At 43.9% G+C, this 11,762-nt stretch overlaps 1 protein-coding gene across 3 annotated transcripts in view; it reads right to left on the bottom strand.

The window, feature by feature from the left end:
• Positions 1-8,010: 8,010 nt before the first annotated feature.
• LOC139276479 (ubiquitin-associated and SH3 domain-containing protein B-like) overlaps positions 8,011-11,762 on the bottom strand; it is a 149,304-nt gene continuing 145,552 nt past the window's right edge. For all 3 annotated transcript variants that reach the window (XM_070894539.1, XM_070894541.1, XM_070894540.1), the window contains one exon: positions 8,011-11,368. In XM_070894539.1, the coding sequence (XP_070750640.1) occupies positions 11,231-11,368 (138 nt within the window). In that variant the 3' untranslated portion in view covers positions 8,011-11,230. The remainder of the gene's footprint in view (positions 11,369-11,762) is intronic.

Here is an 11,762-nt window from a genome sequence, read left to right as displayed (position 1 = left end):
CATTTTTCGCCGGAACTGGTGATGCGAGTTGGTGTTGGTTGACTATACCTGGATTGCTGTACTGCAGCAGCTAGCGCAGGTACAACTCGAGAAACAAGTTCCCTGGCTGGGGAACCCATTTCCAAAACAAGCTCAGCTCAACCAAAATAAAAGGCAAGCTTTTCAAATGTTGTTTTACAAAAAAAGGTGCAAACTCCTTTTTCTTTTTGCTTTGCTTGGTCTCCTCACAACCAACAAGAGGGGCAGGAGGGCAAGCTCTCGCCAGGCTTTGGCCAAGGCAATTTTACAAGAGCTGGTAGGACTTGTTATCTTCCCATCGTGGCACAGCTGGCAGTGGGTGTCCAACTGCGGCATCCCATGTCCCACCACTACGTGGCACTAAGGGTCATTGCTCCAACGAGAGGAAAGGCAGATTTGAGTGACAGGCAAGGCAGAGAGTCAACTCCTGGCACTTTGGTTGGGAAGTAATGAGGTGTTTGACTGGCCTTCGGGTTTCCCTATTTTCCAAACAAAATAAGGCTGGGTAAATGGAGATCACCTTGTACAGGATTGTTGCTGAGATAAAAGATCTTCGGTTAAATTGCAATAATCACCAATCATTCTGCAAAGCTTAAATTGGGTAGTCAAACATTTCCATTTCATAAAATCATACTCCAATCATTTGAGGCAGACTTTTCAGCAGAATTGATTAATCCTGCTGGCAAAGTTTGTGAGAAGCCCCCTTTAAAAGGTGCCGTGGTTACTGATTTGCACATAGTTGCAAGACATTCAAAACTTCCAACATCATGGGCTGAGTTTTGTTACTTCATTGTAGGGTTCAGCAAAAGCACAAAATAATAATACGTGCCTAGATTGCAGACAAGAGTAGTGCTGGTAACCACAGTCACCTCAACCATAGATGCCCAACGCTGTGAAAACAGACTGCATGAGTGCGCGATGAGGGAGAGGGTTGAAGCAAATGGAGAGGAATTGGAGGGAAATGGACAATTGGGTGAATAACCTAAGCTGCACAGATTGATGGCCTATCCCCCGAAGACTGAGAAAGATGCCAGAACCCTTAAGTGAGTTAGTCACAATGCTTGGAGTGAGTTAAAGTGTAAATACATCAGCTACTATTCAACCCCGTTTAAACAAAAACACATTTCAATCTCTAGTTATAGGCAGAATAAAGAGATACTCCACAGAATTAACAGATCAGTTACGTACTACAAAATATTTTCTCAAATGAGAAACGAAGGACCATAGTGCAGGACACCACCAAAGGTTAAAAAGGAGAGAAGAGTAAGCAAATGATGAAGCAGTGGTTAGTTGACCCTAAGTTTGGGTTAGAAGAGCTGAAGACTTTAGGAGGAAGGGAAGATTGAGGGAATTTTAGCGTTCTAATAGTCTTGATTACCACATGCATGAGGCAACTCAATGACAAACTCAGGTCACTCTGGAGCATGAGGTAATAGGCAGTTCCGAACACCCGTTACAAACTAAAGACCACAGCCAGTATCAGAGGAAAGATTCCTAAAGAATGATTGTACTTCAGATTTGGTTAAGAAAAAAAAACACAACTTCTCCATGGCTATTGATTCCCTACAACAATTCATACATTCTGGTAGTGGTCAGGCAGCTACCATACCAGCAACCAATGGTGAATCCCAGGACCCAAGTCTTGTGTCGTATTCAACTTGCCATTACAGGTACTGGGATTAGGTAGGAGTCAACCACAAGTAAACACAGTTTCAAAATCAAATGGGGGTACAGTTTTACAGTTAGCATTTATCAAATCTTGTGATGCTCTTTGCAAATATAAACACAATAGGTTCATTTAGCGAGTGCTGCTAATGAGAAAATCTACAATGCTCTGGGTTCCTAGAAATCCTTTACAAGGGGGAGTTAAAATGTTTCTCTGCAATATTCCTTCCATATTTATGAAATTAATCATCTCAAAAGGGGTGAATTATCATTCACAAACTGTAAGAAGACTCCAGTGTCCAACACCTGCCCATATTCTGACTGTTCCTAAATGTAAACACCCATGGGAAAGGGCAGTGATTGCAACTCCCAGTTAGGTTTCTTTGGCTGAATATATGGAGGGTCACAAGGAAGGGACTTCATTATTCAATCCCTCAGCCTTTGATCTAATCCTTTCAGAATACCAACCCTTCTCTCTCTCTTCCTGAAGCCAGTACAAGGCCCCAACCATCCTTTCCGGCAACCCTTTCCTGCTATTGATCACCTGTGTGGGTAAAGAAATATTGTCTGGTGAGTTCTGTAAACTTTTGCCCAATTACCATGCTGAACCAGCGCCCTCCCTACAACCCCACCCATGTGATCGGCCTCTTATGTATCATCTAACAATTGATTGGCCTCAGATAACCCACACCAGTTAATAAAAATAAATATTTATTTCAATTTTAAAAAGTTAAAACTGAAAGTTTCAAGCACTGGGCAAAGATCTTCAAAATAATGAAAGGTATAGATAAGGTTGAAGTAAATAAGTATTTAACTTAGACAAGGAGCCCAGAAAAAAGACATGCCCTTCCCCACACACAATACTGGATATGGAACAGACTGCTGGAGGAGAGAGTTAATCAAAGGACACCTTTAAAAAGAGCTGGATCGATATCTGTTGAGAAGGGAGATTGAAGATTAGAGTGATAGTAACAACACTGCTTGATTTTTTTTCCCCAGTGGGTGTTAGGAGAGTAACTTAACGGGGAGGTTGGAGCCCCTGAAAATGGATGGACCTGGCGTGATGAGCCAAATTACCTCACACTGATTAATTTTGTTTTTATATCAATACAGCACAATCTGGAAATTTCCTATGAGGGAGTTTTGCTAAAAAGCACAGCGCTCCTTTTGCGGTGGTCTTATTTGAAAGAGGGATATACCTCAATTGGCATGATCAGTGGAAGAATTATTTAGTATTGTCAATCTATGTTTCTATCTGCTCCTGCTTCACTGCCAGGGCCAGTGCTTTATAAATGGGCATGGTTTGAGGCACACCTATCCAGTTGCAGTCTGATCCCTTTTCACTGTCCCCTGTGGCAGTGATGACACAACAGATTCACCCTCTCGTCTGTCACGGCAGCTGATCTGGAGGAAGGCCGCTGGGGACCCACCACCGGGGGAGCCTCACCCATTGGCTGCAGGGAGCCTCGCCCACCACCGGGGGAGCCTCACCCATTGGCTGCAGGGAGCCTCGCCCACCACCGGGGGAACCTCGCCCATTGGCTGCAGGGAGCCTCGCCCACCACCGGGGGAACCTCGCCCATTGGCTGCAGGGAGCCTCGCCCACCACCGGGGGAGCCTCACCCACCATCGGGGGAGCTTCACCCATTGGCTGCAGGGAGCCTCACCCACCACCGGGGGAGCCTCACCCATTGGCTGCAGGGAACCTTATCCACCACCAGGGGAGCCTCACCCACCACCAAAGGAGCCTTTCCAGCTCCCAAAGGGGAGGCTCCCCAGCTGATTACATTTCACTAAAATTGCCCACAATAGGTTGAATTTTGGAGTGGGAAATCAAAAACACAGAAAAGAATGGGTAGCTGGATGCAGCGAGCGAAACACCTGTACACAGCATCTTAATTCACCTGATCTGCGGAGTTTTATTATTGAAAAAGACTCAGACAAAAATTCAGCTGTTAGCTACACTGGACACTCTAACAAATTACACAATGCTGAACACAGATGCGTGAATACTTGTATATTTTACTAAAATGGTAGAGCAGACCTTGTATTGTAATCATTCTGCTCTCATTATTTGTGGATCACTTTTGGTCTAATCTTGTAAGGCAGTAGTAAGGTTCAAACTGTCCATTATTGTTTCTGATGCTTATATTAAGCTACTTGGGTAAGCAACATCTCGCTCACGGTCAAAGATCTGGCCAGAAACATAATTTGCTGCCATGGTATGGCTTTAGAGACTTGTGTCTCGATAACATTACCTCACAGGCATCCCTGAGGGGTACACTTTGGCAGAGTCCCTAGAGATGGGGGGCACTAAGTGGGTTAGGAAAAACTAAACTGATCAGCTAACAAGGGTCCCCTCACCCACATCTCTCAAGCCCTCGTAGGTTGCGGACCAACAAGTGCAGGGTCTGCAGAAATATAACAAGCTTTCACCCTCTCTGCAGAAAGCAGTTTTAATCCCGAGTACAATCCAGGTGAAATACCAGAGACACAGAGAGCTCACCGTTAAATTTAATTACTTTTTAAAACACTGGTGGAAACAACAACATTGGCATCATCAGAATTTTTGGCATCACCATCATTCCTGTCAGTTATATACACAAAAACATTTTAATAAATATATCAATAGGCCTTTTAACATTTTTTGCACCTTGGGTTGCACAGTTGAAGCTGCTGGGTGTGTCTGCTGTTTTTACACAAGATTTGTATTGTTACAGACCTGCTGCCCTGAGCTTTATAAATGGACAAAGTAAAATATTCAGAATTTGAAACCAGCGCACAGAAGAAAATACAAATGGATTTGAGGATTTCTCAAAAGGGGTCTCGCTTTCATAAACTTCTTTGGCAAATGTTCTTTACTGCTTGCAAACCCTGAAGTTCAGGTCCTGTTGAAACTCACTGCTGCATAAAATAGAAAAAGAGAAAATGCTCCAAATGCTCACAAGACCATTCAGCATCGGAAAGAAACGTTAGATCATCTTAACCGACAATTGCTGTTGGCATAACAATCACTGCACCTCAAAGTAATTCATTGTGTGAGATGTTTCTGAGATGTGAAAGAAAGACTTGCATTTCTATAGCGCCTTTCACGACCTCAGGACGTCCCAAAGCACTTTACAGCCAATGAAGTACTTTTTGAAGTGTAGTCACTGTTGTAATGTAAGAAACGCAGCAGCCAATTTGCACACAGCAAGCTTCCACAAACAGCAATGTGATAAATGACCCAGATAATCTGTTTGTAGTGATGTTGATTGAGGGATAAATATTGGGCAGGATATGTGATAAGGTGATATAAAAATACAAGACTTACTTTTCCCAAATGAAGGGCCCCCCCGAAATGGTATATTTTCCATTTCAGCTGCTGCCTGTGTATTTTGAGTATTTCTGCTTTTTATTTCAGCAAATCACTGCAAAATGTTTTGCTGATGAAAGCAACACTGGGTTCTGCCAACCCAAAAACTTTCACTGCAAAAAAAACAACACGCAATTCCTGACTCGACTTTTCAAATGTAAACATGAGTATTTGGAAGAAATTTTCAGATGACTGACCACACCCCCTCTACACTTCACTCAGCCGAGTTCTCGAAAACTTTGGTTTTACGCAAGAAGAAAATAACTTTTGATAATCTGATCACACGAACCGAACGATTCCCCTAACTGGTGAAGGCAGGAAGTAGCTTAGGACCTTACTCCTGTTCTGGTCCGGAGTAGCATGGCAAAGCCACTGATGAGTCATTGAGCCCACAGAAACAATTGGAGAGGCGTTGAGGAGAAAAGGCATGGTATAAACAGGGGTTTGCTAGCTGGAGACCAACGCCCAGACTCCTCGAGTCCAACCAGCAGACCTTCCTCGGGACTGTCGCTCGTTGGTTAAGCGGCCAGGTTTAGTTATTATACAAAACTAATTGTCCACAGCCACTGCTCATGAAAAACCTTTTAGTTCTTATTCACATTTTACTTCAATTACTGAAGTTAAAAAATTACGGGTCTCTTTCTTTTTTGACCTTAACGTCCCCTGCTAAGATTGTAGCAATCTCTCCTTGCATGAATGCCCAAGGGACATTTGAACATACTAAAGGGCATTTTTCTCCACTGGGGCAATAAACTTCTCCATTTGCCCCCTGAACCTTGATGCTCTCCCAAGAGCATGCGAAACAGGATTTATGATTCTCTCGCTCTTGCAGAAGACTCTGGGGGTGAAACTCGACTTGAGCGGGGACACAAAATGGACAGTATCCCATCTGGCACCAGTTACATGCTCCGCCCAATATTCAGTTCCACTGAAGCAGATGGGACGGAATATCAAACTGGACGTATAACTGGCGGGAGATGAGACACCGCCCATTGTGGTTCCGCGTCCAAGTTAATTTCATTCCCCACCCCCCGGATTCTTTTCAGAAAACAACAGACAGCTCTCTATTTTTTCTCCTCCTTCAGACAACTCAAGTGAATCTGGATAACTATCACTCACCTTTAAATTATTTATTTGACTGGACCTGGCTGTTTTTCTGGGACATTTTACACTCCAGTTGTTCTTCAGGAGATGCCAACAGAAAGAAAATGCAACAAAAAGAGAGGCCAAACAGGATCCCATCAATTCCCAGACTAATTCCATTCCTTTGAGCCAAGCTCAAGCAGAGCCCCCCCCACCCCCCACCCCCCCCCCCCCAAGACCCATGAGCACCCCTCTCCTCGTTTGTTGCTGCTGTGTGTTACTGGGTCCCTTTGGGAACTATAGTATGCACCAACTCTCTCAGAGGGACCGAGCTTGCTGCCTTTACGTAGTTGGGGGCTGTAGGCAGCAGAGGCACGTCATCACAATGCTCTGAAACACATCAGTTCATGGTTTAGAACATGCAGACACTTGAGTTGAATAAATATAAATAATTAACAAGCGTAAAAAAGAGTTTTGAAACTGAGCAGGTAGAATCAAGATAAAAATTCAGAGCCAATGGATGGGGACAAACACTTTGCGATGATAAAACAGTCCATCTAACTGGGATGCAAAGATGAACCCTCAAGGAACAGGTCTAATCAAGTCCCTCTGTGATTCACTAAAGCTACATAATGTTCTTTTTAATTAGTTCAAACATACTCTTTATTTAGTTCAGTGGTATGACCCTAAATATACACTGTAGCACTTAAAAATAGAAATTTCATGACTCCACTGAGCTTTTCAAATTGGGAATGGTCCACGTTTTACATGGCATGCTCATTCCAATGAGGCACCCAACAGACTGACCAACGTCATTTCACCTAGAATTCATTACAGACTTCATAATGAAGAAATTCCTCACCAACGTTCCCTTTCATTTTTTTCAGGGGTACGTGGCCCTTTTAAAAGGGATATGGGGCCTATTCAAAATGCCGCGCACGTGCGTTTGCCCCCGTTGAAAAGTCGGTTGCGCGGGAGGTCCAGAGAGCTGCATGGTCGCTTGGCTTAAATGGAACATTGATCCTCAAACCCAGGAGATGTTGGTTGCATTGGAAGAAAGGATGATATCTGAACACGGGCAGTTTTTAACCTAACTCGTCAGGTGGAAACCATCGGGATCGGAGGGCGGTGGGAGGGGAGGAGAAGAGAGGGGGGAAACGTCTGTTTCACACCCCGCCCCACATTGCTCTCCGTTGACCTCCACAGAGAGTAAAATTGGTCGTGACATAAAACCAGCGTTGTACCCGATCCCGTCAGTTTTACGATTGGCGAATCAGGTTAAAATCGCACCCTCCCAACGAGAAAAGGTTTCTCTGCAATGCTTGCACCAATATCATAAACCTGTTTACAAGTACTTTTATGATTTTGTTATAGAGTGCACAAATCTTTTCCTCAGTGTCCATTGTTGGAGACACCTTGTCTGGCAGGGGAGGGGCGAAGTTACACACAAATGGTGCTAAGTATTTTCTGCTAGATTGGGGAAGGGAACTTTTGCGAAAGGCTAAACTCCAACATCTGCCAGGAGCTGGCTGCATCCGGACACCCAACGTTTTGTCCTTTGAGATAACGCTGCAATGTTGCCATGTGATTACTCTGCACTGCAACCATTGATTAACAGGGAAAGTGAATCTAATTAATGCTTCTTATCTGACAGCCTTGATTGATGATGCAAAGATGTCACTACATGTAGCACTGTTTGTAAACCTAGGAAAGCCCAGAGCAGCAGTGTCGACTAGACTACAGTGCTCCTTGAAATGGGCAGGATATTTACAGTGAGGGTAGCACAGTCCAAGTTAACTTCTGACATGAATGTAATGTAACAGATATGTCTTTCACCCCCTCCTGTTCTACAGCTATTCACTTACTGCGGAGCTACAGTTGCCCCCCCCCCCCCCCCGGCCCCCCCATGCCAGTTAGTCACCCGTATCCTTCCCTTGTAGCCGTTATTCAGGCACGAGTCTTGCCAGCAAGTGCTGACACGCTATTCAACTGCTGGAGCACATCACAGTCAAGCTCCGTTTTGTCCTCAACCAACATCCACACTTCCAGCAGGAGGTCATTGGACAGAAATTAGGAGCGGGAACCCTAACCCAACTTCGCTCTCTCGAGGACCAAGGGCAAGGAGGGCCAATTGTAACCACCTATCCCTCACTGTGGCACAGGTTCCCATCAGCTATCTCAGAACAGGCCAGGGATCAAACCTGGGACTTTCCTGGTCGACATGGCTCAGTTACACACTGGACATATTTACTAAGCCACTGAAGGAGAAGCATCTGGAATTTCTGAAGTTAACTGCTTCATATTGTGTTCGTCTCTTCCCTAATCTCCATTCCGCACCCCCCGACCCCCTCGCACAGACATGCCAGCTCTTTACATTCAATCTTAAGCAAGTTTACTGAGATAACTACAGATGCAAACTGATGCAGAACTGAAGGGTACTACAAATCCTGTCAGTGTGCATGTACAAGGCCCATCCCCAAAAATCCATGTGCCATCTGAGCAAGAGGGAAGGATCGCTCAACATTCAGAGACCATGGTGCCAGACACTCCATAATCACTGATTCTTTTGCCTTTCTTTGTTGAAGTTGTGCCCAGGGAGTTCCTCTTACAGCAACTGCCATGGTAGAATGATTTTAAGAATGTGTTTATTTTGGCAGCATACTCGAGACAGAAAAACACAAACACTTAATATAACTTCAAAAGATAATAAGCTCTCATTTTGGTTGGCTATCCCCAAACAGAATGTGATGCGGAGGAACTTCCAGGGCACAAAATAAACAGAGGACAATGATTCAATATTCCTCTTCTCGCCCCCTGAAATGGGCGTGGCCTGCAGACCAACACCAGAAGACTACGTGTGATGAACCAAAGCAAACTCACGGTCCACAAAAAGATCTCTCTATTAAATTTTGATCCCGAATTCTCCAAATGTCCACACGCAACAGCATAAAGTAACCAAACATCCAGTTTTGGACTGAGCAGTCAAGCAGGCTGACCAAAAATTTGAAAGTGGGTATGGGTTTACCCCCCACCCGATCCTTCTCCACAAAACAAAAATCAGATTTGCTATTCTTAAACCTTTGGGTTCCTTAAGTAGCACCCACCACACAAAGCAATCTTCTAGTTGAAGTCATAGGCAGCACAAGAGGGTAATTTTCATCTTTTGCACCTGAATGGTAATGCCCACCCAATATAGAACTTGCCCTTATTTTCATCCTATTGAAATTGTTTGGATGAAAATCAAGCGATGTTGATAACAGTGGGGAGCTATTTCACCTCTCAAAATCGCTGAAGACAAAATTACCCCCACACCCTTTCAGGTGAGGAAGAAATCAGGCTGAAGATCTCCACCCCGGGTCGGGGGAGGTGGTGGGGGGGGGGGGGGGGGGAGAAGCTATTCAGTAGAACTGATATTGGACAGAAAGAGTTCAACCTCCCATAAAAATAACTCAATGGTTTTTCTGAGTGCCCCAGCAGCAGAACGTAGAAAGTGGGAAACCGTAGCCATTAAACTTCAAATACGTTTTTACATAACGACATCACAGACAAACTTAGGTTTTTTTTCTGAAAATGTAGAAAGAGTTTTGAAGATGGAACCTTGTGGACCAAGAATGTAGATTATAGTTGAGACTTATATTTTGAGAATGTGAACTTTCTGCTTCAAAAACCTATCCAAGGGAAAATGAGAAAGCAAACTAGAGCGAGTTTCATGGTTATCTCTTCAGTTTGCTTCAGGATAGAAGGGAACCACATTTAAACAGTACTCACAGCGAACACCACACCCTCATCATGAGGCTCTCAACTATGACAATCCAGCCTTAAAATTACACAGTGTGAAGATTAGTGCAAGAAAGGTGAACATTTTCACATTGAAGACCTGCGCTTAATGAGCGGGGGTGGGGGGGGGGGGGGTCAAGCCTACATTTAAACAACAGATTAAGTAACTGACTATGGGCACATGAAAGGACCCACATACACAACTGCATAACTCTCGAGGCTTCCCTCGGTCAAACCTGGCCCTCAATACGAGAACTCAGTTAGAACATTCTGACTGATTCCACGATCCCGCACTCCCAGTGCTTGCACAGAGCGCCGATTGGAGGATCAGGCTATAATGTGGTGGCCCGTCTCTGAGCCACACTCCCTTTGAGGGTAGTCACATTGCTCGGAGTGCAGGCTGTGGAGTCAGCTCTGCTTTCTATTGCCAGGCTATATGAACACATCTCGGACTAGATTTCATAGAATTGTTTTTTTTTTAGTTTTATAAAAACAGGTCACTCAACAAAGCAGATCCCTCTCACAAAACACGCAATAAATAGGTCCCCTTCCTGATCGTATTCTGGTAACTAGGGGTGGAGGTGCAGTCTATTTTAAATATCTGATGGTGGATTGCATGTCATGATTTCCTAACGAGCCATACCTTTGGCTTCAATTTGCAAATCATTTTGGTATTTGGCTTCAATTAAATAGAACAGGGAGAAAGGGAAAAAAAAAAATCACTTGACTCTCCCAAGAATCTGAGATAAGTGAGGTCCCATTGTTCCATGTAAATGGAGCAGGAATCTGAGTCAGCTGTGCTCCAATTAAAGCATTTCATGTCATCCATCGTTGCTTCTGAAGCACGCTATATAGAAGCCCATGCCCCAATTATTGCTCATGTACACCACAGGTCCCAGTGAAACTGTGTCACGCACAGTATCAAAAATATATTGTAGACCTACAGCAACCACAAAGGTCCCTCAACTACATCTAGATTCTCCGAAATCAACTCAAGTTCCATTCGAACCAGGCCTCAGGACGTTATCTCGTCCTGACCTAAATACACTTGGCCCTGAAATCACATAAGTCATTCATAATTTACTTCAAGCAATCAGATGAAGAAAATACCAAAAACAAAGTACTGTACAGGCATATAACACAACAATCAAATCATTAAAGCTACAGGGCACCAGATGGTTGTTGGATCACACAATTTACCGAGCACGGCAGTGGAACAAACCCGCTCAGAGAGTATGTGGAAAGGGGAAAGAGATGACATAGTAAGTGGAAGCACATGCTATTAATGGCTCTATCTTCCAGTGATGGATGGGCCTTTCTTTCCATTTGTTTTTAGTCTTGGAACAAGATCTCCCTCCAGCTAAAACTGTGATTGGGGCCGTGGGTGAGCGGGAGGATGGGTGGATCTACCAGTTGCCATATACCCGCATCTTCCAGCTCTTCACAGGCACAGAATCCTAAATACGGGATCTGTGGGGGGGAAAAAAAAAAACATAGAGCACATGAATTTCAAGAACAGGAAGAGCCATTTGGCCCAACAAGCTCATAATCAGAAACCCACTTTCACATCACAACCCTTTCCTAGAAACTCATCTCTTAAACCCATTGAATGCCTCTCTCTGGTCACTTTCCCACAACTCAATTCTATTAATCAATTAGATTTCACTTTGGGTGAAAAAGCTTTAGCCGACTTATTGCTCTGAAAGAAGCAAGTTTAACCTCTTAGTATTAGAATCTTGCAAAATGGACATGTAATTGTCAAATTAATTTCAACACAGATAAATGTGAAGCATCACATTTTGGTATGAAAAATAAGGAGGTCACATATTACTTGGAAAATAAGAATCTAAGTCTGATAGAAGAG

This window comes from Pristiophorus japonicus, chromosome 11 (genome assembly GCF_044704955.1).
Source record: "Pristiophorus japonicus isolate sPriJap1 chromosome 11, sPriJap1.hap1, whole genome shotgun sequence".
NCBI lineage: Eukaryota > Metazoa > Chordata > Chondrichthyes > Pristiophoridae > Pristiophorus > Pristiophorus japonicus.
Note: the sequence above shows the minus strand (reverse complement) of the source record. Positions and strands in the feature narration are given on the sequence as shown.